The sequence below is a fragment of the Macrobrachium rosenbergii genome, chromosome 24 (genome assembly GCF_040412425.1).
Source record: "Macrobrachium rosenbergii isolate ZJJX-2024 chromosome 24, ASM4041242v1, whole genome shotgun sequence".
Taxonomy (NCBI): domain Eukaryota; kingdom Metazoa; phylum Arthropoda; class Malacostraca; order Decapoda; family Palaemonidae; genus Macrobrachium; species Macrobrachium rosenbergii.
The window spans coordinates 34,194,889-34,222,410 of record NC_089764.1 but is presented as its reverse complement, the minus strand read 5'-3'; the positions used below and the strand labels follow the sequence as shown (position 1 = coordinate 34,222,410).

Here is a 27,522-nt window from a genome sequence, read left to right as displayed (position 1 = left end):
AGTTTTTTCCTTTTGTTTATTATAGTTAATTTTAATGATTTGAAATTAGTATATACTGATTTCTATACGTTTTATAGGCACATTCTAAGCTTTTAGCTTCTTAGTTTAACTCAATTTTTAGATGTCAGAATCTTAGACTAGGCTATGGTAGCAACTGCTAACACAGCCTAGGCTACAATCATGTTTTCATTTCAAATATACAGAAACGTAGCCTAGGCTTTTGCCAGAAGCAAACCTCAAACATTACATGGGGTATATGCTAAAATCCTAATATATGCAGTAAAAAATAGCAGTATACCATTACATGGAATCGAATATTACACGAGCACATATGGTAAGTTTACACAGAGACAGCATTCAGTTGTACATTATCGCACATAAAGTGGCAGTTAATATGTGGATGGAACTTCCACACATGACAAATAACAGTCCAGCTTAGAACAAATGCACTGTTCAGTTGTACTGTTCATCACAATGGAGATAAAGGCAGATGAATGGTATTTAGGTGGTAAAGCACAGGCAGCACTCATCACAAGAATGGAGATCATAATCAAGCTAGGGTATTTTGGTTACACATACAATCGCTATTTAGATTATCTTTAGTCGTGTTCCTAAATATGGACTTTCTCTGCTCCTATCTCAACGAATCTATATATGACACTTTTGGAAAGGATTACAGTAGTATGGCTCAGTCACAGGATTCAAAAGCGTCATTCGTTATTTGTCGAGAATGAATGCAAAGCACAGTGTGTAGACAAATACAAATTCCACAGCTCAACGTGGCCGGTCTGGAAGGTTCTTCATTGGCCCAGGAAGGTGACTTCCGGGGACCAGTGTCCATGGAGACCCATGCCTCTGTTGCTTCGGCGGCAAAGGGGTCCAAAGAGCCCCGTAAAAAGGTCCCCACATCCGTAGACAGGGGAAAGCAATTGAGAGATCCCTTTGCCTCTTCCAAGGCCTCAAGATTGTTCCATGGGTGTTGGGAGATGTTTCTACCATCAACCATGGAAGTGGAACGATGGAACCACACAGTGACAGCTTCTGGTGTGTTAATCTACCATTAGGAGTTTCAAAAGATTGGAAAATCCTGCGTAGTGTGACTGAGCTTATCTGCCATTATGTTCTGGTTCCCCGGAATACACAGTACCTGGATAACAGCTCTACCGAGTGTGCAACTGGCCACTTGTACACCTGCACCATCAACATGTAGGGTTGAAGGGAAACCAGTCCCCCGCCCCCCACTCTTTCTTGGCTATAGTTACTCTCGTAGTAATGGGGCTACTGACACTCATCAGCACCTGAGAATGGCTCGCCAAGATCCTGAACCTCTCGAAGAGCTAAGGAAGCTGTCTTGAGTTCCAGGATATTGATGTGGAGGTGTTTGTCGTTTGGGTTCCACTCACCTGAAAGCAGCAATTCTTCCAGGTGTGCGCCTCGTCCCTTGGTCGATGCACCTGAGAACAGGAACATGATGGGAGGAGGAGTGTGAAGAGACACTCTAACGAGGTTCCTGTCATCTAGCCACCAGGCTAATTCCTGATTCCCAATTCCCTTCTTCCCTGGGAGAAATCGAAAGGAATAGGGAGTCCATTATCGAAGACTATTACTCCTGCATTCTTCACTGAAGGGATGAGGAAGAAGCCACTCGTGAGAGCCCAGCTTCCCCAAGGGCGACAGGTGAACAAGGATGACTTGTCACTGTCAAGCTGGTTGTTCCTTTAAGACAGGAATAACTGTACTCCTCTATGATCCTGCTGATATGAGACTAAGACCATAAAACCAGCATGTCTAGATGCTGATATAGAGACTAAGACCATAAAACCAGCATGTCTGGACACTAATGTTCTGATATTTTGAAATAGGGCTTCTCTTTCCTGAACTAAGACTGCCAAGTCCCAGCAAATTAGAGAAGTGTTTCTTGTCCTGAGATAAAGATGGATATATATTCGAAAATATGCATTCAATGAGTACTAACTGGACTGTCTTCAGTAACGCCAGCTTCAATTCCCCATTGTTGAAGATGAGCCTGTGGAACTGAAGTCTGGAAGTGGACCACACATTGGAGAGGGTGGGAACTCAAAGGTTTCCGGGGTATTAAGGAATTCTTCTGGCGATTCAAAGGCTGAGGAAGTGTCCTGCACAATAGGAGAGACCTGAGTGAATTGTCCTGGTCATACAAGAGAAAATTTACCTGGCTAAAAAAACCCTTCGGCAAGTTGAGGCCATGACGAGTCCATCAAATCTGGTTTCCTATTGGGGATCCCTAAAAGCTTCGATGGCTGAAGAACAGTCTACATGGGAGATAAGTTTTTTTTTTTTTTTTGAGATCATAAACTGCCAAATTCACAGACGATCCCCGAGAAAAAACCTCCAGAGGGCCCAGTGATCTCTATAGCACTCAAGTATGCAACTGGTTCAGTCCGCAGACCAAATACAAAGTACAGTATATGTTACTGTGGTTGGGAAAGGATGGATGCACGAACATTTCCAGTCTCGAACCCAAAAACTGTCTGATACCCGGTCCTCGGAACACTCTGAGGAGGTAAGAGAATAGGTGAGAGAGTCTAGCACCCTTACAGTATCTGTCGGAGCCAAGTACCCTGCAGGTGTGTAAGGCCGTGGGCAGTCATCAACCTTTGTTGAACGGCCATGCAGGTCTGGGAGAGTCAACACAATCATGCAAACATGCACAGAAGCTATCCTCAGGTAAGCAGGCTTGTTCACAAGAACGAGGGCGAGGACTGACCCAGGCAGAGCGATCATGCACTCTTGGGCGTGAACGAGGGCTATCCAGAAGACGTGCTAAGTATTCTTCAAGGCTGTGGCCTCTGCAAGCAAAGAAGGTCGAATCAACAAAGTTTTGGGTTCCTCCTTGGTCCCCAAGAACTTCAAGGGCAGGCTTACGATCCAAGGAAGCAGCCACGGTCTCTTCCCAAGATCACCGACACATTACAACACGATCTCTGAATACATTTTCTGAAGATAGGGGGTGTCCGTGTCCTGGGGAAAAAACCCTAAAGCCTTTCCAGGTCACATAACCCCTAGACTACTCTCAGCAAGAGAGAAGCCGTGACAGAACCCCCAGACCTTCTCTCAAACACTTGAGCATACAGCCGGCCCGATCCTAGGATCGTACCTGGAGTGCACTGAAGCTCAATTTATACTGACAAAGGAATTTTGAAAGCAATCCATTCAGTGACTTAAAATAATCCATTTTTAATCATGTTTTATTGCCATGTGGTGGCAAAAGAGAATTGTGAGATATGTGACAATTACTCTGTTACGCCCTATTATTTTTCCATTTATTAGCTCTATTTTTGACAGTGTCAAAGTCATGAGGTCAGTCACGAGAAGAGAAAATTCAGAATGCGAGATATGACAATACCACATTGGCTTAAGTTAAAGTTGTCCAGTTTCAGTTCTCAACTACCTGAGTTATTCAGGTGAGCACCACACACCACACTGTGTCAGTAACTGACCATGATTTTCTATCTCCTCTGGGAGGGAAGTTCTTGACATCAAGGTAGAACGCCAAGACATCAACCACTATACTGTACTAACTTATCATAACAGGCCATACAGTATACAAAAATAAATTAACTATAAATGTGGAGAATTTTTGGTAATAAGCAGGACCTTGTAAATACACTATAAATTGACAGGTTTAAAACCTGTAGAACTAGTGCAATATTACTAACACTACAACTATTCTGAACAAAATACCAAAAATCTTTATCAGGCAAAAAAACAAGACCAACTTACGACGCAAAACATGTGATCCCACAAAAGTATTCCATCAGTCATTCGGGTTCATGCAAAGGAAGACGCGATATTAAATAGTATAAAAGATAAATAATTTTCCCCATGGGTGAAATAAGATCAGCATTTTAAAAGGCTGAGGGTCTATGAATATGCCTCTTACTCAACCCAAATTAAGTACATGACATCATACTGGCTTCAACAAGAAATGAAGGCAAAGAGGAGATAAAGGAGGCTGAATATCAGATCACAACATCTGTGCTTCCACTGAATAAGGGACAGAGGCAGTTGAATCATTCTGATGTACTGTACTGAGGGAAGAAAACCTGGAGTTCTTCTTTCCACTGCTAACACAATTCTTGGCTAACAACTCAATGTTCTGTGCAGTATAGCAAACATAAAATAAGAGGTTTACATATATATATATATATATATACACATACATGGCCTCCAGTATGGTATTAAAAGAAAAAGCACAGTCATGACTTTACGGCTCACCTAATTTCCTCCTGGTTGGGAAAGACGGAGTAGGTCTGCACAAGTTTCTTTGGAAACCTATCATTCAGCCTCTCGAGAATATATGACCCAAGGCCAGACCCCGTACCACCTGCTATGCTGTGACACAACACAAATCCCTCCAAGCTATCGGAACCATCTGCTTCTCTGTCAATTATATCGAACACCTCATCATAGATGCGTTCTCCATGGCTGAAACCGCAAGCCCAGTTATTACCGGCACCTCCACCTTGTTTAGACATGAAGATGTTCTCTGGATTGTAGAGCTGCAAGAAATATTTCCCTCCATTAGTCTTCTCAAAGTGCAAACGTAAATCTTACAGGTACAATTTGATATTAGAGTATTTCTGCTAAAGTTCCTAAGTACAAATAAACTGACTTTAAACCCCAATTCATCTGAATTATTACGTTTTTATAAATACTAAAGTTCCTACTGCTATGTAAGTATAGTAAAATACAATGCAGTCCAGTTTTCCAGTCAAGTGAATATTCTACCAATTAAGTCGTTAGTCAAATCAAAATTTATACTTCTGCTGTACAAGAAAATTGTACCAATCACTGTAATTATTATAAGTTAGAAAGGAAGAAAATTTGCTATATCTAGTGCAGTTTCTGTTACATCCCTTGAATATATATTTTGGATACAGGATAAGCAAAAATATGAAAGCTGCATGACACAGCAAAGCCTTAGTTATATGACCGTTACATATTCCCAAAGTAGATATAATGAGCTACTAGCTAACAAATTATCACTGAACCACTGGACAATTCAAATAGATGACCTAGAGGCCAACTACTTACTGTACTGGGACACACCATTACTGTATACCAGGTCAAATTTGGTTACCGTGAAAACAAAGATTTGGCTACAACAGCAAACCAGCAGCAATGTTGTAGTTCACATCTAACATAATGAAAATTCTATGTACTTTGTATCCAATGCCATAATTCCCAAACTTACTTTGGCATATTCCGAATTCATGATGGTGTGGATAACTCTAGGCTCCAAATCCAGCAACACAGCACGAGGGATGTAATGCTCATCATCAGCTTGGTAGAAAAAGACGTCCTTCCGGTCCGTTCCCTCCGTAACATAATCTTCCAAAGTGCCCTCTGGTGAGATGCCGTGTTCGGCACACAACTTTTTCCAGAATTCAAAGCCAACTGTAAAAGTAAAAAAAAATGGAAAACATCAACGACTTGCAGATTTCAGAAAAATCAAAACAAAATAAAATGCCTACGTATGGAAAGCCCATAAAGCCACGTAGTGTACAACACTTCTGTCACCTCTTTCAGCGGCAGAATCATAGCCAACCATGCTTAGCTGGGAATTTTTCTTATTATATATATATAAAATCGGTTAGGCAATCTGGTTTTATAGCGCTTGCCTCGCAGCGACGATACCTGGATTTTCGGCGCCAATATGCACCAATCTCCAGTTATCTGTACCGATCCCCACTTAACAGCGACGCAAATAACCGGATATCGGCACTGATAACCGGGGATCGGAGCTGTCATCGATGATTTTCAGCTGTCATCACGCCTGTACGAACTTCTTCTTCTGCTTCTTCTTTTAACGTGCATTTTTCCCATTTTTGTATGGGGTAAGCACGATGCCTTCTTTTGAAGGACTTTTGATTTGGCTTTGGGGTAGACCTGTAGTCTCGATCGGCTGCCCTGCCTGACATCGCTTAGACCCCGGTAGCGTATGTTTCATGTATCATACCCGACCCAACGCCCTTTCTTCCCAGCAGCGAGAGTTGTTGCTTGCGGGTAGGCGAGAGTTCGAGACGTGTGAGGTGTCTGTTATGTTTTAGAAGGTGTTGTAGTGGCTTTGTTTTTGTGTGTGTGTTTAGTCTGTAACACCCACTTGCTTTATAAGCAAACCTATCCGTTGATTACATATATAATCCCAGGATGTCTACACGGATACACGCCTGTACGAACAATATATGATATACACATACATAGGCAGCATTCTATACAATTCAATACGAGACATGCCTTCATCACCATTACTGCAGGTGATACGCCAACACTCCTGGCAACCTATTCAAAAGGGAAGGCCTTGCAACTACAGCGCAATTCATCTCGGTCTTCCTTGCAACCAGCTACCAGTCCATGGTGCTGAGAGGCTGGCTTTCAACAGCAAAATGACACATTTTTTAATGGAATTTGTATTTTTCCCAACAAGGTCTTTACGTTTGGAATTACCTTTCAGCGAGTCGGGAGTCCAGCCGTTAAACTTTTACACGGCTGGTTACGGTAATAGTTACCGATGGCAGGGGTGAAAGCACAGCCCAACCAGTTAGTATGCATTCAGACCTACGCAGTTTACCCTTCAGCCCAGGTACTGGGGGCTAGTCAGACAAATAGGCTGTTATAGAGTAAAATTATTATGTTTTAGGTCAAATTGGAACGGCTGCAGAGCAGGGGGACAGGGACAGGCGCGAGACATCCGCTCTCGGAAAAAGGGCCAAACCTAACCTCTCCTAGAATGCCGTGTCCTGCCCTAACCAGACCTCGCTTCCCTAGCCTGATTAGGATAAGGGTGCTCACTCCGACCTGCTTGGGAGGGTCACCCACCCTCGGCCCCCCCAAAATAACACTGGACATCAGAAACGGTCTGGTGGGACTCGGCTAAATCTCTGTTTCGGGCACAGGCTGCAACCTAGCCCTTCCTAGCGTCATAGGCTACCCTGGCCTAACCATACTTACCTTCCTAACCAGACTTAGGGTGCCGTGCCCCGACCCGGGCAAGAGGGGTTGGTGCCCGGCCCCCGGGGCCACCTACATTGGGCACATTGACTGGTCTAAGCTACCCACTTGTAGGTTTAAATTACCAACGGCCACCATCTCCCTTTGAAGACTACACGACCGGCGGGGTAGATCTAAGGGGGGTAATCCACAGCGAGCCCCCCCCAAACCCCCAATGTAGCTAATACGGCAAAACTGTAACCAGTAAATGGCCCTAAACCTAAAAATACCAACCTAACGTACCCTAGGGGTGTTTACTGGCTACAATTTTGCCGTATTAGCTACGGAGGGGGGTGGGGGGCGGGGCTCCCCGCGGAGTGCCCGCTTGGATCTACCCCGTCGTGTAGCCTTCAAAGGTCAATTACTTTAAATTCTTGTAAAGCAAATAAAATAGGAAAACGTTAATTGCCACAGTGTAGCTCCGGGGGAACTACGGCTTTGAATTACCCCGCCCCCATTTATATTTAAAAACTCCCCGCCGGAGGGTACTCGTCTTAAACGCCTTCAGGTAGATGCCTGGGCCAAGAAGGGGCAAAAGCCCCCCAACCAGTGACCAAAACCCCCTTCCTGAAAAAAAGCAACGTCCGAGGCCCAACACCCCCTCGGCAGAGGCCCCCCTTCGGCGGGCGAAGCCATTGGCCCGCTTCCGACACCTCATTTCGGCAATGACGTCACCGTTTACTCACTCTGGTTGCCGCACTGGCCCAGCTGGAGCGTTATGACCTCGCAGGGCATGACCTCGGGTATTAGTTTGCCTTCGTTTACAAAAAGAATGCCAATGCGACCACACGTCAAAGAATCCTGCGCCAAAATGTTTTGGATTTGGGGGGGCGCGAAGGAAGCGCCGTCTTCAGCAGGCAGTTAGCGGGGGTGCAACGCTCCCCGCTCCCCCACGGCGGTGTCTCATAGATCCCCTCACCCCCAAAAAAGGACCTTCTGCTTATTTTTCTTTTTTTTATTTATATAATTAGTGGGTGGGTTTTCGTAGGTCACTGCAAAGTACCGTCTGGAGTGAAGGGCATGGAAGGAGGTTGCAGGTTGAAGAGGAATGGAAGACTTCCTTCTTCTGCAGGAGTTACGGTGCCGGCGAGAAAACACTGAAAGACATTTATAAAATATATGAAGCACCTTATTTTGAAAACTTATATAGGCCCTGTAGAGGGGGCGATTATCCCTGTGGAGGGCTGTACATAAAACAAAGTGAAACAACTGATATATTGGCATGGTAACTTAAACCGTTATCTGTTTGTATTAGCCGCCCATTGCGTTTGGTAACTGAACAGTGTCCACCTATCTTTTACTTTTTAGTTTCTTTAATGATTGTCTCGAGCTTTTGTATATTGTAGGTGATTATAAGTCTCACATATCATGGAAATGTAATTTCATTAATCAGTTTCATTTTCTGGCTACGTTAAACATTTTTACTCGTAACTTCGTAATCACACGAGCAGACCATTGCAACTACTTTTATAATAGTCTGCCAAATTTATCATTGAAGAAACCAAGAAGCTTATTTAAAAATTACTGCAAAATTAATAATGATATGGCCGCATTCATCAGCAGTGAGCGAGGTTTATTGCGAAAATTATATTGTATGTGCATTGGCTTACATCACAATAGGAGTATCAAATCTAAATAATTAAGAGATTTCGGCCAACTATATCTGCGGACTTTCGAGTATCCGGTGCTAAACAATTCAACAGGCCAAATAAAACTTGGATATTCAAGAAGAACCTAGAAATATGTCAAGTTAAAAGCAATTATGACTTGGCAAAAAAAAAAAAAATTGAAAAAATTATAAGATATGCTTGGCAAATAAAGTCCTCTTGGTTAGCAGACAATTACGAATGGGGCTACATCTGATTGTAAATAGCAATGGTATGAATAAAACCAAACCTCAATAAACACATTTATCTTTTCTTAATACAATGGAGAATAATTTATCTGATGGTTAAGAAACAATTTTTTTATATCCAGACTTGAGACGGGATCATTACGAGTTCACGATAATTCAATGCCTCGCTCAAAAGTAAAAGCACAGAGCATGCCAATGAAAAATCCAATGGAAATTTATTAACGTTTTCTTTAATGACTTCTGACAACATTTTTTTAAAAACATAGACCATCTTTGACAACATACTGTCAAGAATTGTCATACAAATCATTTTTACACCATGCTGCTGTTTTCGGCGGAACCAAACTAACTCCAGCCGCGTAGATAAACCTTTAATTTTAAGAATGATAGCTGAAAAATTCAATTTTGATAAATTGCAATACAAAAAAGATAAAATGAAAAATCATATTAATAAACCAAAACGAACGACTCAATGTACGGGTGTACATTCTATTATAAATCTGGTCACTTAGGCGTACGGTACATTAGGTGTTCACTGGATATTACGCCCCATCACAGCCCGGGAACAAAATCTTTGTTATTTGTCACTATGTATTTTCAACCTAATTATTCTGATATATAGGGAAGTGGTTAACGTACAAGACTCATTACTGAATGTTCGTTTATAACGAAATTAATTCCTATAATAACTGCAACGGCTTAGAGTTGCTATATTTTAATTAAAGAAATATTTTTCAATTACTGAATTAATATTGAATAACAGGGCATCGTGGTTATTACAGTTGCATATGAAATATATATATATATATATATATATATATATATATATATATATATATATATATATATATATATATATATATATATATATATATATATATATATGTGTGTGTGTGTGTGTGTGTGTGTGTGTGTGTGTGTGTGTGTGTGTGTGTGTGTGTGTGTACATATATGTGTGTGCGCGCGCGCACGCTCTATTGTACTCATGGCGTATATAAATTGTTGGCAACGTATTCAATACCTTTGGTACGTCCCCCAATCTTCAAGGCTGAAATGAACGGATAAACAAAAGCTTCTGTCATATTGCTCTATGTCTACATTACGAAGCCGACAGCTGTGTGAACTATGAACTCAGTTTTACATTCTGAGCTGTGAAAGCCTCTTATTCACAGCCTTGTGTTAAACTGTCGTGTTTTCAATTAATTGTTCGGCTGTGCTATCCTTTATATTAGAATGCGGTTCCACAGTCCCACTGCAAACCTAGTGTAGCCATGAAGACGGAATTGGATAGGTGAAACAGCTGCTGGGTTGGGAAGGAACTGACATAGCAGCACAGTACAGCAGTTTTTGCTTATCCCTTCAAAACTTCATCCTTGAAGACTGGAAGAAGTACTGGAGTCGTTAGAAGCGTTACTTGCAAATTACAGATGCCACATATATACTGTAGAGTATATGGTCTCCAGAAAAGAGAAACAACAGTATGCAAGATCTTTTGCCTTTACTCTAAGGAGTTCTGAAGTAAATGACATACAACGGAGCAGTAGATTTCAAAGGAGACTTGGTTTTACAAAAATCATCTAAGTCTTTTACCATTTCAAACCATTCCAAAGTCACTATTTTGGATTAACTTCATACGAGAAGCAGCTGTCAAGGATTATAACTCAGGTACTTGAATGAAATAAGGTGAGGCAAAAGACTTAACCGGGATTAGTTTTTTAAGAAATTTAGACTGTCTTGGGCACTGAATGGCCTCACTGGAAGGTACTGAGGTACTTTTGGGCATACTATCTCAAAACGTTCAGAAACATCCTTCCAGCTATGCTAACATCTTTACCACGTCTCATAGGCAACTCCAAAGCACTCACCCATTCAATTATATCCCCTATATACCAGGGGCACAGGCAGGTGGGATAGTATCACTGGGGGAAAAATGGAAACCACTCCCCTCCACAGATGCTTTTCCTAAGAAGCCTTGGCCTCAATTTTGTGGTGGGAGCCTCTTTTGGGGATGCTTCCCAGCCTGGTAGGAGCCCTGCTTCCCTCCTGGAAAGGAAGCCCTGAGGGAGGGCCTCCTTAGCAGAGATGTCTGACCTCGCTGGAAATGAATTTGGTACCGATACTTGGTGAGGATGAGTTGTGGGGGGAGTGATGATTATCAAAGATCTCCTGCCTTACCCTGTACTTGGGATGATGTACTCCCTAAAATTCAGTTGCCATTTCTGAGTGGATGAAGAAAATTCCTTTGTTATTTCATCATGTCTTCTTTATTCCATTAGAATTTCCTACAGGCGTCAATCACTGTCTCCAGGACTGAGTCCCTAAAAAAATGTTCTTATCAAGGTTTTATATTCAAACTACATGTGATCATAAAAAAACCTTTAGATGGATACAGAGACCTCAAAAACAAAATAGCATTAATAGTAAATTTAATGTATTACTGATTGGTCTTTTCCTAACATATGTTGAAACATGAAATGGCGAGTAGTTTTAAACCAGAAGTAGAATATCATAGTTGGAATACAGGTGTACCTCACTTGATGTTTCACCCTAAGCATCAAGACATTTCGACACACAGGACACATGTGAAAATGGGACAGGCTACCCGAAAGATTTAAGAGGCAAAAGAAATCCCAATGAAGTGAAAGCCAGGTTAAGAGGCAAAAGAAATCATTATGAAATTAGAGCGAGGTCAAGTTGAGCTAATTGGTTGTTCAATACAATACATAGCCTAGGCTAGGCCTCTTCAAAATTTTTGAGGATAACCTACTCAAGGTTTATATAGCCCAAACTATTTTACAAAAATGGGCGTAATCGTTCATATATCATGAATAGCCTAGGCTAGGCCTTATTAAAGCATTGCATAGCCTAGTCCAAGATCGTCAACAGCAATGGAAACTCCCAAGGTTACGATAAGGAAAATCAGCCATGTTGTCAAGTTGTTCTAATTCACTAATTCTGCTTCTCTTTATTCAAATTATTAAGCTACGGGTGAACTAAGCTACCGAACTGACACTTCATTATTATTTCAAATCTTGCCTCAGTGGGGACATTTCTTCAAGTATAGAAGAAATTCATGATAAATGCAGGGTTGCCAGATTGGGCTACAAGTAGCGAATTGGGCTGCTTTTGAAGGCCCCGTGCTACTAAGTTTTTACTTTCGCTACTTGCGACTTTTTGGGCTACTTTTAAAATGAATTGGGCTTCTCATCTAAAAATTCAATGAGAGCTCAATCTTGTAGCAAATATGTCTTCTCAGATAGATATTTTATCATTATTAAAGCTCTTCCATTACTGAATAAAATTTCTTCATCTGTAGTCCAGGACAAACAATACATTGAAACTATTATTACCAAAGCAAGAGTCAGATGGTAGACAAGTCAAACGTATGTTATGTACGTGTACGTGTATGTCCCACTGGAGCCGTAATGCAAATTTGCAATCACAGAAGTACAATCAAGGCATTGTGTGTTGCTAGATATAAAATAATGGCTTTCAACTACTTTATTGTGAATGCCTAAACAGCATTCGACATTGAGCATGAAACAATTAGATTATTTGCAAAAAGTGACATTTCAGTATGAAAGGAGATATTTTGGATTACAGTATGATAATATTGATAGATATTTTGCTCTTCCCTTACGTCTTTTTTTAACAAATTAGAACTTGTGATTAAGAAATACGACAATTTAAAGATATGTGAGGTAATTTAGGTTAGCATGTCAGTTGAGTTGTGAGACTAAGTTGACAGGAGATATCGTGAACCCACAGTCTGCATTATAATGAATTTTTTCTAAGTTTCCATGGATACAGTTTTTTTTTTTTTTTTGTGTACAGTATTCATTTCGTATTTGTGGTGTCTAGTGATCGTTCGGAAGTTCTTAGATAAAGAATTAAAATGGGAAAGTGGGCAAAATGCTCAAAAACATTTCAGATGTCTTGTTTAGAGGATCCCATGTTTGAAAGGTGGTTAACTGACGTGAAACAAGATGGAAGTAAAGCATTTTGCAAAGTTTGTAAAACACGTATAAGAACACACAGAAGCTATTTAAAGAAACCTACGTCCCACAGGTATTGAAATATGTTTTCCTTAATGCAAACCAACCAGTGAAAAGAGATTGGGCTACTTTTATTACACGTCCGTAACGGCTCTTGAACGAACAGTCCTTAACTTCGTACCGTCTTGGACCCTTCGCCAGTCCAAATCGGTCTGACCTGAGGGGAACATCGCGCTGAATAACTCCGCCCCTTTTTTCGGCAACTCCGGCGAAATGGTATGCCAGCGAGGTCAAGTTTTATGTAATTCTTTGCTCCGCGTTGCACTCTTGTTGCAAAGGCAATGCATTTTTAAAAGTATAATTAATTTGGTAGCCATTGATTGAAATTTCACCGTTAATCAGTTTCCAGTGGTAAGTTAAAAGCGTTCGGGTCGTTTCGGCCGCAAGCACGTGTTACGTGCAAAAAGGGCGCCGTGTTTAGTACCAGCCTCTTGTTGGGGGGGGGAAGGGTGGGACGTACGTAAAACATGAAATAATAATGGTAAATAACATAAACATAACGGCTTACGTTGTTTTGGATGTTACGGTCGACACGACCAGGACCAAGTTAAAATAGGCTTCGTCGGCCATTAAAAGCCTTCGACGGTTACTCACTCTTCCTCGGGAAGCTGCCGGTGTTGATGAGCTCTTGTAGTCCAGTCCTGGTGTTGACTGTATGGAAAGGGTGGTTACCAGTCACGTAGGCAAATTGGTGATGTCTAGTTGTCTACGGAAATGTTAGGGAGAGTGGAATTTTTTTTGGAAATCATCAGAGTACGCCCACCGGAATTGAATAGGCCTACCATATCTTTACCCTGTTTCAAAGCTTTTAGGCAGCTTAAAATATAATTGTACAAATGCTCACATAGCCTGTGTCTAGGCTGTACGTTATATATATAATTCTAGACGTCTTCCATGGCAGACTCTAACTGTAGGAAGCCGAGATCGATTTCGCAAGGCGGAAACGTTAACACTGTACTTTGGTTTGTTAAATTGATTGTTCATTAATTGTCTTGTTGTGACCGAGTCTGGTGTCGTAGGGCAATAGCGGCGTATTCAGATTCAGATATTTTGACATTTTTAATATTTATAATGGTTTTTTACATTGATTTTTGACTGAAATCTTGAATGTTTATACCTATTTTTGTATGCAAAACGTGTATGACTATTTAACCTTTAATTTTACCTTGATTGTTTTTGAACGGAGATTTTTTTCATAAAACTTGGTTATAAGAATATATCCGTAAACGGACTTATAAAATAAACAATCTAAACTGTCACAAGGTCACTTGTATGATAACCAGTGTCATCGGGTATAAAGCACTGGAAGTTAAAAAAAAATGAAATATGCTTTAAAAGTTTTTGAGGTTTCAGTGGAATCTCAACAGATAGGCTTACAACATTCGAATCCTGGGTAATTGTATTAATCTGGTATTCTACCGGCACAGATTTATTCCTAGAACAGCTTATACTGACCCTTGGGTAGAAAAAAAATTACAGCAAGGGTTTACGTCATAAATCCCTTTAGTAGGAATATTTTTACACTACCAGGCCTTTGGTTTTTTGTAGGATTTTATTTATTTATTTTATTTTTTTTTTTTTTTGCAGAGAAATTAAGAGGATTAGATATCTTAAGACCTAACAACTGTCTTTTATCCCGAGACCATTGAAGGTGGTCAGGCAATTTTTTTTCGCCAGCTTTTAACATCTTGTCTCAAGACATTGTACCAACTTGTAAATAAAACATGTTAATTGCCTTCTTGAACAGTGGAGGCTGCGTAGAATGGTGACGTGCAAGCGAGATCCAACACCATAGTCAGCACGGGCGGGCACCTGCTTTTAGAGCGTCCTGTGCCATAGAAATGTATCGCCCACGCCTGTAATTTCTGTAATTTCACTAAGAATGGAAATTTAAAAAAGTGTATTGCTGCTGTTTCAGGGAGATTTGGAAAGCGTTCTGCAAGGAAGGTGTTTTTTGAGCTGCCTTTAACGAATTAACTGTGAATAGCAGATTGCAATTGCATTAGCGTGAGACTTGCAGGGATGCTTACTTTTTGATGCTTGTAATTAATGGCCATACGGCAGCTTAGACCTTTGGCACGTTTATCACAGTAGTTACTCAGCACAGTTCCTGTCAGTAGAGTAACATTTTTTTCTCTTATCTTGTCGCAGTGTTGGACTGGAGAAATTGTATGGGAAGGAGTTGCTGGCCTCACAGTACACGTTTTGTCTGAAGTGGTGACCAGATTGACATCTAGCTTTGTGAGTACCCTTTATGTGCATGGTTTGGAACGTGCGGGACATGCCTGTTGCAAAAGCATCGAGTTGTTGTGGTTCAGTGTTATTGTTTTTGACTGCTGATGATGGGAAAAGTTTACTTTAGTGATTCAGTTCATTGTTTATTTATTATCTGGCAGTTAAACATTTTTAGACAAGCTTTGAATGTTCTTATGTGAACATTTTAGTTTTCTGTGTAACCACTGTGCTGGCCTTGTCTGTCCGCCCTCAGATCTTAAAAACCACAGAGGCTAGAGGGCTGCAAATTGGTATGTTGATCAACCTCCATCCAATCATCAAACATACCAAATTGCAGCCCTCTAGCCTCAGCAGTTTTTTTTTTTTAAGGTTAGTGTCAGCCATAATCGTGCTTCTGGCAACCATGTAGGATAGGCCACCACCGGGCCGAGGTTAAAGTTTCATGGGCCACGGCTCGTAAGTATTACACCGAGACCACCGAAAGATAGATCTATTTTAGGTGGTTTTGATTATATGCTGTAGCGGCTGTACAGAAAATTCGATTGCGCCGAAGAAACTTAGGCGCCGTTTTTACTTATGTTTATAATGTCTTCGTTATTAACAGATGTAACATTTCTTCAATTTCAGGGACGCTATACAGTATTTTTTTAAGCATCTACAGTATCTTCAGAATTTGTGACGATTATGAATGCCCACTCTTGACTATTCATGAACAGTTATTCACAAATATTATAATGTACACTCATTAACCGTTCTCTAAAATCACACATTATGACACTTCCACTTCCCTCTACCATAGTGAAGTCTAATATTGAAGAGGTTTTTGACTGCAGTTAAGCAGTAGATTTTGCTGCGTCCCGGACAAGCCTGCATTTTTAATGTTGATCCAGTAAATTCATTGACAATCCTTATTCCTCTCTCTCTCTCTCTCTCTCTCTCTCTCTCTCTCATCATCATCGTTGTCATCGTCGTAACTAACACAATTTAAGAAAGTAAATTGACTTATAAAAATGTAATATTTACATAATTTCAGTAGTTACAGTATATGTGAACAGTGTTTCTTTTTGTTGTTAATTGTTCTTGTTTCGAATGATGTAGGCTTTTGTGTGTGTGTGCACTTTTGTGATGGAAAAGTACTCGTCATTGAAGAATTGCTCACTTAAGGATTCAAAATTCATAGACACCTCATTGTTGAGTGGGCATAGTGGTTTGTCTGAGTGTAGAAGATGCTCACCTTTAGATTTTGGGCATTAGAAAGTTGAAAGACAAGTTCTTATTGAAGTGGCTCCTGAGGAGCAGAAGTCAGTTTAACCAGAGCTAGCCTAAAACTCCCAAATAGTTATTTAGGCTATCAAAGAAAAGGTCTAAAGGGGCTAGCCTCTACCACAGTACCTCCATAATCCATGAAGGTGCTCGCTGTACCACCTTTCTACACGAATAGCAGCTGGAAACCTGCCATTCAGTTCTAACGAGGTTGTCAGGTGATTATCTACCAGTGGTAGGATGGGGAGACTGACCCTGCCTGTTAGAGTGCTGTGGGACTGACCCTGCCTGTTAGAGTGCTGTGGTGCTATCTTAAGAGGACTTGACATCTCCAGCCTGAGGGCCAACAACTCTTCGTTAGTACTGGCTCATCCAAGAAAGAAGTGTCCAAGAACATGATTTCTTTCTGGTTTTGTGAGACAATCAGGAGAGCGTACTCTGCACCTGAAGATGATGACACGTACATTCCACCCGAGAGCTCACAAAGTCAAGGGTATTGGTCCATCCCTCACATTCTGGAAGAATCTGTCGGTGCCTCAAGTACTGACAGACCACGTTATGTCCTTCTACCTTCGGGACATTGCCCACAAGTCCTTGGACATTTTTTCCTTAGGACCTGTGATGGCTACTCAAAAAGTTGTGTACTTACCCAGCTCCTCTAAGAGGACAGGTAGCATCTCGCCTAAGGTGTATAGTTATGGAAGTGAGAGTGATTGTGTTAGTGACTGGCCTCTCCTCCTCCTCCTCCTTCATTGCCATCCTTCGATCTCTTCCATCGGGCAGAGAGCAGGATTCAGGCCATCCCATGCAGGTAAGTTTGCCCATCAAGCATCCGTTCTATTTTTCTATCTTTAGATTTATAGAGGCAGTCTCGCTCCTTCCTCTAGCAACGGGAGGAAAGGGACCCTGACAATAAAACAAACCCATTGCTTATACTGTATTTGCCTTACTGTCACCGACTCATTTGAAAAGGCCCAGAAATCTGACAACTGATCTTGCGGTTCTTACACTCCATTCAATGTCAGAGGCACAGTACTCTTCCTTGCTCTGTTGACCAGGAAGAAGATCACAGGTGCAGCAAACTCTAGTCAGTTCAGAGACTCACTCAGATTGCCCACCTCATGCCACCCACCAATCTGATACCTGGGCTGAAAGGCAAATTGGACTGTTTACATCCAGGCAGGCGGGGCTTCAGCCTACGGGATGGTAGTTAACCACCTAACCACCTTGTTCGAAAGTTTAACGGCCGTTCCAGCTTTGCTGAAAGTAATTCCTTATGTAAAGGACTTCCGGTTTGTATAGTTAGGAAAAATACAAATTACCTTAAAAATCTGTTGTATTTCATATGCACTTCTTGTTATTTCAGGGTTACAAGGGACATAACTGAGCTTGCATGGGATATTATTGTCTAGAGAACATATTCATACTCTTCATTTGGGTGGTGTTGATTCAAAGGTTTTCCATTTTCTGTCTGATAAATGGTCCATCTTGTGTTTACTTCATCCCAACATGAGATTTTTTGTACTTGATGCAATGTTCTCCATAGCTTTGCAGTTGCATGCATCTTGCATTCTCTCCACAGTGCAGTGCGTGTCAGACGTCACGGTCCCAAATACCATGTACCTAGTTTGAAATTTGAAAACTGGGGTTCAACCAGTTCGATCATTCTTTGCCACTTCACCTCCAGAATGTGGGATTCTCTGCCACCTGTATCCTAAATTGTTTTTCCTACTTAATATATAAGAGGTACACATTGCCATTGTAGAAGAGAATTTCATTCACACACCTTGGGATGTGGATAGTCATGTTTGTATGGTCACTCTAACTTAAATTTTATTGACTTGAAGCCAAGAGTGGTTTTGATGGTGTTTTTAGCAAGGCTGGGCTTATCAGTATTTTTCAGCTTAATATTCTGGGACTCCTGGTGCCATTTAGTTTTGACAAGTGACATAATTGTTGGTCTTGAAAACAAGTTAGCATAGTATGCAGTGTGTGAGTTATATCTTCCAAGCATAGTATGCAGTGTGAATATCTTGCTGTAGTTATTTGCTCTTCCAAATCTTTCGTAATGGAATTAACAGAGGTCTGCATTGGCAATTCTGGCTAAACCCCTCTTTATTTGATGTGTGTAACTTTAATGATTTTTAATACTGTGTTGTACATATTTACCTTTAGTCCCAAGCTACTATATATGAAGCATTTAGTTGTAGAAACTCGTCCTATAAGAAAGATATTGATGTTGCTCTGAATGTTTTTCAAAATTTTTGTGCTTCAATTCTTTCGTTCTACTCTTATATATGAGATATTTCAACAGAAACTTCTACTGTTGCCCTTATTGAATGTTCCTTAACAAACAGCGAGTGCTGCTCACCGGGCAGAACACCAGTGTCAGCATGCACAGTCTATTGGGAGGTCACAGCGTTATTCAACCCAGTACGAAAGGTCTTTTGTTCCCTTATGTAAAGCTTTGGAACTTTCTCCCCTGCAATGTGATGATATTGTTGCTCATAAATTTAATAGAGGCTACAGTGTAGTAAAGTACTTCTTTAAAGCAGTATTGCAACCTTGCCACAAAGTTTCTGACATTTTTATATTTCTGTTCATGTAGAATGGTGATGTCACTTTTCAAGACATTTCTGATCTTTCTAAAAGTAGGATGATGAAGCAGTTGACTCTCATGCATCTTTTTTTTTTTTCCAGGAAATGATGTTATTAGAAGGATTCTTTGTGGTGTATGTGCTCCTACGTTTGATGTATGATTACTGGTTAGAGGTAAGAGCCTCGAGAGAGTAAAAAATATCTACCTTCCATTTTTGTACCTGGCAGTTATATCATAAGGAAATTTTGTAAATTTTGGAACACTAAGAATACTTTCAGAATTAAACAGTTCTGTCTGATAGGGTGATAAGAGCATTTTAGTAGAATTATTTCTCATGAACCAAATCTTTCTGCACTTCATCAACATTTTGCAAATTCACTTCATGTTTTTTTATTTATTTATTTATTTATTATTATTTTTTTGCAAGGTTGGTATCGGGAATACTCAGGTAGTAAATGAGGAAGCTGCCCAAGAGAAGAGGCCTGATGAAACGGAATGTGCTCGTGAGGAGGCAGTTACTGAAGATGTTAACAAAGAAGAGAGAGATTTAACTGAAACAACTCTTCCAAGGAAGGATCAGAAGACAACTGTGACCATCAAAGAAACATTAAATGTTGGGGAAGCGTGCGAGTCTCCTGCCCAAGAGGTGAAAGATGTCCATCCATCTGTCAAATCTGAAGAAGACCGTAAGGATGAATCTGAATGTGAACAGGTCAGTGATATCCAAACGGAAACAAGAGAATATAATCAGCACCTTGACCTCCCAAGAGCTGGCGAGACAAAGCAAACTATCCAACAATCTGTAAACATACAAAATGAAATGATTACTTTCAGTCAGAAATCGCAACTCGTGAGCGTTGTGACAAGACGAAGAGAGGGAGTGGAACAGCAGAACCAGCCACATAAACAACCACTTATTCATTTGAGAGAAACAACAACAATTATCAGTCAGCACACTGGACAACAGAGGAATGTCACTAAACAAAGTGTACAGATAGATCAGCAGTGTCAACTTTGCTGCCCTGCACTTCTAAGCAGATGCAAGGGTAGTCAGCAGTGTGACAGAGAAACAGAAGAGCATACTCAGTTGTTCAGTGAAGAAAGTCTAAATGTGCAAGGTCTTAGGCAACATGATACTGAGGAGAGCAGAAGCATGCGTGACCTCAGTCCAGACAGCAAAGGATTACTAAGTCTCAGGCTACAAGCCAATGAAGGTCATGGCAGTGCATTTGCCCAAAGCAGCAGAAAATGGAAGACCTTGGTCAACATCAAGATTTAGAAAGTATGGCAGACCATCACCAGACATGTAAGGAAGAGAATGAAACTGGCACTTGTCACGGTGATCCACATACTGGAAGAACAGTGTGTATGGAAGACTTTAGTCATGCCCACATGCAAGAAGCATATAATGTCAAGAATGGGCAGTATGGTCAAGAGGTACCTGTACTTCACAGACAGCAGTACTGTAATCCACATGGCACAAGTATACCTTGTACGAACAACCGTGCTCATGCACTAAGCGAGGTAGACCTAAGTGACTTATATGATCTTGGAACCTTAATCAACAAAAGGCCATGTAAGGCACATAAATCTAATGAAACTGACGTCTCACAGCTTTTTGAAGACAGGATGAATATGAAAAGCATCCACGCTCAGCAACTTGACCGCAGTGAAGATACAGGAGCTTTCATTCCACTGGTGAAAGAAGAAATGGAAGAGATTGATTACAGTGAGTCATGTGATCCACAACCTCTCTTTCAGCCATTTGAAGAAACAGAAAGCAAGGAAGCACACCAAAGCCAGCATGCCCCTGGCAAAAAAGAGGTGGAGGGCTTTGCTCGTTTGCTGAAGGAAGAAACAGAATATCAGAACTGCACTGATCCACATCACATAAAAGTTAGGGATGAAGGAAGCTGTGTTGGGGAAGAACATCCTGTCATCAAAGAACCATCCCACTGTGCTGAATTAAAAGACATGAAAGGCTTATTTCATTCTTTACAAAGAGAAATAGCAGATGAGGAGAACTATACTGCACCGTATGATGCAAAAGTTGGGATTAGAGAAACCATTGATGGAAAGGCAAATTCAGTAGTTCGTAGTCAGCCTTATGTGGAAGAAACTCAGGATGATGGAGAAAAATGCATTCATCCAAGTAACCAAGAAATAAAAGAGCCATGCATCAAGGACGAAAGTCCTGATGCTGATAAAAAAAGCTTTGAAATCTCCATTCATCCTGTCGAAGCAGCAGCTTATGAAAACTACATTGAATCAGATAATACCAGAGTTAAGATTGAAGAAACCCTTGACAGGAACAAGGACACAAGAGTTCACAGTAAAGAAACATTATATGATGGCAAGCAACACAGGCACCAGTGTGGACAAGAAACATTTTACGACGAAGAGCAACGCAGACACCAGTGTGAACAGGAAGTAGAAGAGCCATGCGTCACAGACCAAAGTCGGACACACACACAGGAATCAGAAAATGAAGAAGATGTGAATGAGATGAATAATCCGGAACACCAGTTAACAAGGAGTCCAAAGGTAAAAATAGTTTACAATACAAGAATAACCATGAGAGGAATCCAGAAAAATGATCAAATTCCCTGAAGGTGCTCCTGCCCTAAATTCAGGAGTTTGTCGTATGGTGGTCCTTATCATTGACTGCAATGCGGTTGTTGACAGTGGTAATCTTGTTGCAAGATGAAGAAGTTATATTTCATTTCATGTTATTTCAGTTATTGGTTTCTATAGGTTAGGAATTTTTGCCATGTGCAAAACTTTTTAAGTTTTGGTTTATTTTTATTTTCACTTATTCACTGGTGAATATTTCTTTACATGTAGACAGACCACTCAAGGATGTAAGTGGAAAATATTAATGTTGCATACTTATGCTTTACTCAATGCTCTATTTTTATAATGCCATTTCTGTTAAAAAGTAACATGTTATAGAACATGCACATAAGTGACTTGTTTTGTTAGTGTCAGAGTAAAAGTAACATGAGATTTAAAAAGATTGTTAGTTTTGTTTATCTGAAGAGAAATTTTCAGATTGTTAGTTTTGTTTATCTGAAGAGGAATTTTCCAAGATTGTTAGTTTTGTATATTTGAAGAGGAATTTTCAGATTGTTAGTTTTGTATATTTGAAGAGGAATTTTCAAAGATTAGTTTTGTTTATTTGAAGAGGAATTTTCGTTACTGTCAGCTAAGTACTCAAGTTTCATATAGAAATCCACGTTCTTCAGTGTGCCTCATATACTTCCTAATCTCTCAGTCTGTAAGCAAATGAAACACAGTCACGTGACACTATTAAATACAATAATATATTAGTTTCATTGTGTTGGTCATTTAAATTCATAATCACATGTTTCACCCTTCCTTCTTAAATAATATCAACAGGTAAATAACTACAACTTCCTAATACCTTTAACAAATCCATTTTTATTCCAAGTCAAGATAAATGCCGTCCTCAGTGGTGGTTCATTCAGTGTCGTGACGTGATTGTCGGTTCAAGTAAAAACCAACTTTGGAGAAAATGTTCCAGCGTAGCCATGTCATACGAAGTGATAGGTGTGAACACTAGACCTTGGTTTTATAAAGAGAGTCTAATGTATAAGTAGTTCTTATGTTTTGTAAGTAGTTCTTATGTTTTGTAAGTTATTTATTATGTAGCAAATAATTTTCAGTATTAAATATAAACTAAAGACAATGGGGTCTATTGAATGAAGAGTTTTAAACATGGAAATTATACTCATTAAGACTGCATGGCTTAATAACTAATTTACAGTGTGTGTGTGTGTGTGTGTGTGTGTGTGTGTGTGTGTGTGTGTGTGTGTGTGTGTGTGTGTGTGTGTGTGTGTGACAGTTAGTGCATCAAAATCTTGACACGATAAAAAAATGATAACTTAGTCTACGTATCTCAGTTACAGTCATTTTTGGAAAGAATGTTCACAAAGGCCATATAGGCACAATACTGCTCAAGAGACTAACTGACACAGCAGCTGCTGCCCTTGGAATAACTTTGCACTATTCACCTTCATCTATCCTAAGCATCTTGTTCTCTGATAACGACACTGAAAGTTACTCTACGTCTGACACCTCTCTATATCTCTAATAGCTAAATAGAATCTCTCTCTATATACGTATGCATATGAAATAAATGACCTTAGGTAGACTTAACAATAAAGAATTATTCACTGAACAAAACATTCAGCTAAAAATATATTCCTTTAGATACTTATATTCCTCTGAATATGTACAAGTATGCGTCAAGGTTACAATATAATCCTAAATACTGTATAGTAATCTGAAATTCTTGTTCTGTCTCTCCAGTTAAAGCCATATTACAGTACTTCTTACTGTAGTATCTTACAATGATCAGATCATTATGCATAGTATATCACAATGACTGTGCAAAGTGCCAGGCATATGAAGCAGTTCCAGTTGATGAACCTGAAAAAATAGAGTTGTTCAAAAACCTTGTAATAAATATACTGAGAATCTCTTTGGCAATTAGAACCAAACTTTCATTACAACATTTGAATGTAGTGTTTCTAATACAGATTCCATCATAGTACATCTGTGAGTCAAACCACAACATGAGGAAAGCTATTTGAAGCTTAGCAACTGCCGTCAAAGGATTTGGGATTGGTTTATGAAGATTAATCTAACAAACCATTGCCTTACATAGACTCATACCATTTCCAAGTGAGGACCTAAAAAAATTACCACAGCATTGGTTTATGTACCAAGATTTGTGGCAAAAAGATGCAGATCTTATCTACAAGCCTCTTTGGTATTTATTCTTTCCTACCACTGAAATTGAAAAATAAGGAAGACCTCGTCCCTTCCCCAGTTAGGGCTCTACGGTACTACCTCAAGAGAACAGACTCAGTTGGAAAGCTGGTTCTCATCCGTTTTCCACCAAGAGGACCATCAACATTTCAATTTGGCCCAGAAAAGTTATTTTGAGTTGTGCGTCAAAGGTAACAATTAGGGGGTCATGAGTTCATGGCTGTTAACCTTGACTGCCTTAAGAAATTAACACTGACTCCAATTTTAACCAAGGTATCCTGGGAAAAGGAAATTTTTAGTTTGGAGAAAATAAAAAATGGGTGGATTACTGCAACAGGGACAGTAAAATATGCTAAAAAAAAAAAAAGTAAGAGAAGCAGATGAAAAATATTTGCTTATTACTTGAAATTGTACTTGGTAGGGGGCTTTTGGCCTCTATCAACCCACTCGAGGTCTAAAAACACTGCTTTCATCAGGTTGGGCCACTATATTCCACTTGATATCTGAACAGCCTTCACATTTCACACCACAAGCCATGGTGGAACTGAATACTAACATACAGGTTGGTGAAAAATTAGGAGAAGTGCAAAAACATCAAGTTTTAATAATTTACATTGCCTAAATTGATACCTGGCCATTAGCTCATAAATGAAAGGAGCAGATAATGTTAATGCAGCTCTATACACTTGCACTATGCACCCCAAGAAGTCATGAAGGACCATGAGAAATGTTACAGCTGACTAATGGGCAAAACTATTCTATGTCTAGTATACTGATGTGTAAATATCCTGCTTATAAGTAGATTGCCCTGTACATCAGGAAAAAACACCAAAATCATCACTGATCAACCATTAATGGCATTTAAATTGGTGTTCTGAGAAAAATTAACTTGCAGAACTGTATTACCAATAAATACAGGATAAGAGGTCAGCCCTGTTTCCTTCTCTACAAACAGCACAACAGCTTTCCCTACAAAGGCCTGCCAAATACTGTAGACAGTTGAGAAGGAATTTTACTAAACCAAAGTACTGTATTATGTGTTGGGTAATGGCAGGTTAGTCTGTGCTACTAGATTTATAAGCTTCTAAGCTACAGCCTCCAATATAAGTACAGTATTCTACTGTTACCTTCTACTGAAATATACAAATTTACCTCATCCAGTAGTTTTTGGCAATTCTGTGAGGCTTCACTGACCAAATTCTTCACAATCACCTGAGCCCCCTTGCCCCTAGAGCCCTCTTTCAATTTTTTTTTTTTTATTCTTTTCATCACAAGCCAAATTCAAGAAAACACCTGATCCCTATTCTGTACATCATCCCTTGATTTCCTCTTCTTGTAACTTCACCTTGGCCCTCTTACTCCTCTGTGTTCCTCAAAAAAAATTAACTCCTTTATGACAATTCCAGCAAAAATTAATATGATCTATTTCTAGGGGAGGAAGGGGGGCAAGGGCTGAGCAGCCACTCCCAGGCTATGCTAATAAATGGCATGATATTGTTGTCTTCATTTCCTTTGAGGAATTCTTGCCTCGTGCAGTTATTTATGATGTCACGGCAATCTGGCAATCATGCCTAGGCAGTAGCTCTTCTTGACAATTATGATCTACTTGGTCTACAATGTTCTGTCTTGCATACGCAGATTAGCCACTTTCACGCCATTGGATAAGCTCCTGCAAAAAGGAGTGCTGGATTATAAAAAATGACAAAGCTACTGGAATAGCTTTCGTTACCAAGACCTTTACCCTCTTGCAGATATGTTTCCAGAGCCTGCTGCCTCCCTGGACAAGGGGTTCCTATTTCCAAGTCCACAGTAAATAAATGACTTCCAAAGTGTCCTTCTTAATTACCACCCCCAGATATTTCCTTGAACATTTGACTCCAAAAGGTAACAAAATTCTGTCCCATCAGTTATCACAACAATCTCTTGGTGGACAACAAAATATGTCTACTTCAGTCACTGACACCTTGAGACAGTCCTTACTACATGCTCTCCTTCACAACAAACAGGTCAAGCTATGGTTTGCCCCTTGCAAGACAATTAGGTCCTATCCTCTCTACCACTGAGTCCTTTAATTTCCCTTGGACAAAAACAAGCATTAGTTTGTTCATTTGCTAGTCAATTTTGGGTTATCAAATGTATTCTTGACAGACTCCCTCAGCAGAGGAACTTTTCCATTTGAGTTTCCCATAAGTGATCATGTTCAAAACAGTACTGAAGTGAAATGGTCAGGTATTGCTTCCCCTTACTAGACCCACCAGAGTGGAAATGAAGAGCATGTTACTCCACTGGAATGGTCTGGATGCTTACAACATCCTTGAATCTCTTGAGAACCAGGTTAAAAAAAAATATGTATTAGATTAGACCACTTCTAATGTTCCAAGTGGCCTCAATGGTCTTTGTTCCCTACTGTGAGTTCCCGAAACCCCTAATGGTAATAAACCCTCTTTGCCATAGCAAGAAAGTCACTTATATTCACCTACAGTTATAAACAAGAAAAATTTAGATACAGAAATTCCGTAACTGATGTCCTTGTCTTACTTGGAAAGCTTACATCCACTCAACTGCCTCTGCACTTAGGAAATTATTTGGCTGGGAAAGCATTAGTTTTTCTGATGAACATACAAAATTCCTTCAAACAATATTTTATGTTTCTTGCATTAAAATCACTGCCTTGCACCAACAGTGCACCTCCCCTTCCCTCCTAATGAGCATCAGTGTCTCCTTAAAAAAAAAAAAAGCAAAGCTCTGTACAGATGTACTACTGTATACATCATTTTCCAAACTGAAATATTTTTTTTTATTCAGTAAACGTGGATATGCAGTCAACTTCAGTCTGAAACATATGGCTATCTACAGCAATGGTTTGCATGTAACAAAATGATTTCAAGAAATCTTAATATCTAATGGGTGCTTTTAAAAGATGTTTGCAATAATTTTTTACAAGCTTTAACAAATAATTTCTCTATGCAAAGTTTTCCTATTCTTCTTAATCAGTGTCAGAGTTGAATACATACATTTGAGTGCTTTTAGAGACCAAAAAACAAATGAAAAATATATAAAAATAAATCCAAAATATATAAATAAAAATAAATAGATAAAATAAATTAAAAATACATAAAACAAATGAAAATAAATAAAAATTAAATAAATAAAAATAAATAAATAAAAATTTAAAAATAAAAATAAATAAAATAAATTATCTGCAATTAGATACTTTTTCCATACCAAAAAATAATGATAATTCAAATATTATTCAAAAAGCACCTTCAAATTAGGATTCAAAGGAATGTACTACAGGAACTATATACAGTCATTTTCATGACAAAACTGTTCAAATTATACTTACCTATTCCAAAATGGAGGTTCATAAAGAAAATCAGCAGCTGCCTTTGCCAACTGCTCAGGTGTTGACTGCGAAAACCCTGCTTCTTTGGCCTCAGGATCAGTAGTATATACGCCACACAAAACATTTATCATTCTCTTCCATTTGCTTCCAACTATTTACGATAAAAGAGAAAGAGTACAGCAGTTAACTAGATTAATATGAACAGTACTAGTTCCCTCTATCACTCATTCATATATAAATAAATTTATCATATAGTGAATACTGTATAGATCTCCTGATGAATGGTCTTACTTTTTCGTCACTTTCAATGACAGTCGTAATTAGCAAAGGCAGAACAGAAAGA

The 27,522-nt window shown here is 39.6% G+C and overlaps 3 protein-coding genes across 15 annotated transcripts in view; 1 reads left to right on the top strand and 2 right to left on the bottom strand.

Moving 5' to 3' along the window:
* The window catches only part of LOC136852013 (tubulin gamma-1 chain), a 70,516-nt gene extending 62,612 nt beyond the window's left edge, over positions 1-7,904 (bottom strand). For 2 of the 3 annotated variants that reach the window (XM_067126479.1, XM_067126480.1), the window contains exons 1-3: positions 7,719-7,878; positions 5,237-5,439; positions 4,258-4,541 (exon numbers count right to left, since the gene is read on the bottom strand). In XM_067126479.1, the coding sequence (XP_066982580.1) occupies positions 4,258-4,541; positions 5,237-5,439; positions 7,719-7,767 (536 nt within the window). In that variant the 5' untranslated portion in view covers positions 7,768-7,878. Of the gene's footprint in view, positions 1-4,257; positions 4,542-5,236; positions 5,440-7,718 lie in introns of all 3 variants that reach the window. The other variant, XM_067126478.1, reaches the window with a different exon arrangement.
* A 5,086-nt stretch (positions 7,905-12,990) lies between these two features.
* On the top strand, positions 12,991-22,748 carry LOC136852012 (uncharacterized). 2 transcript variants are annotated; one of them, XM_067126476.1, is made up of 4 exons: positions 12,991-13,158; positions 15,094-15,183; positions 19,141-19,212; positions 19,467-22,748. In XM_067126476.1, exon 4 carries the CDS (start codon positions 20,288-20,290, stop codon positions 21,647-21,649), a length of 1,362 nt encoding a protein of 453 aa, XP_066982577.1. In that variant the 5' UTR covers positions 12,991-13,158; positions 15,094-15,183; positions 19,141-19,212; positions 19,467-20,287; the 3' UTR covers positions 21,650-22,748. The 2 variants fall into 2 exon arrangements, with proteins under 2 accessions (XP_066982577.1, XP_066982578.1); XM_067126477.1 differs by lacking the exons at positions 12,991-13,158; positions 15,094-15,183 and adding an exon at positions 16,118-16,169.
* LOC136852010 (sodium/mannose cotransporter SLC5A10-like) overlaps positions 22,461-27,522 on the bottom strand; it is a 78,822-nt gene continuing 73,760 nt past the window's right edge. For all 10 annotated transcript variants that reach the window (XM_067126475.1, XM_067126473.1, XM_067126471.1 and 7 more), the window contains 2 exons: positions 27,180-27,330; positions 22,461-23,491 (listed from right to left, as the gene is read on the bottom strand). In XM_067126475.1, coding sequence (XP_066982576.1) covers positions 23,425-23,491; positions 27,180-27,330 — 218 coding nt within the window. In that variant the 3' untranslated portion in view covers positions 22,461-23,424. The remainder of the gene's footprint in view (positions 23,492-27,179; positions 27,331-27,522) is intronic.

Bases quoted from the DNA above. Each gene is read 5' to 3' on its own strand.
- LOC136852012 (XM_067126476.1), top strand. From the start codon at position 20,288: ATGGAAGACCTTGGTCAACATCAAGATTTAGAAAGTATGGCAGACCAT.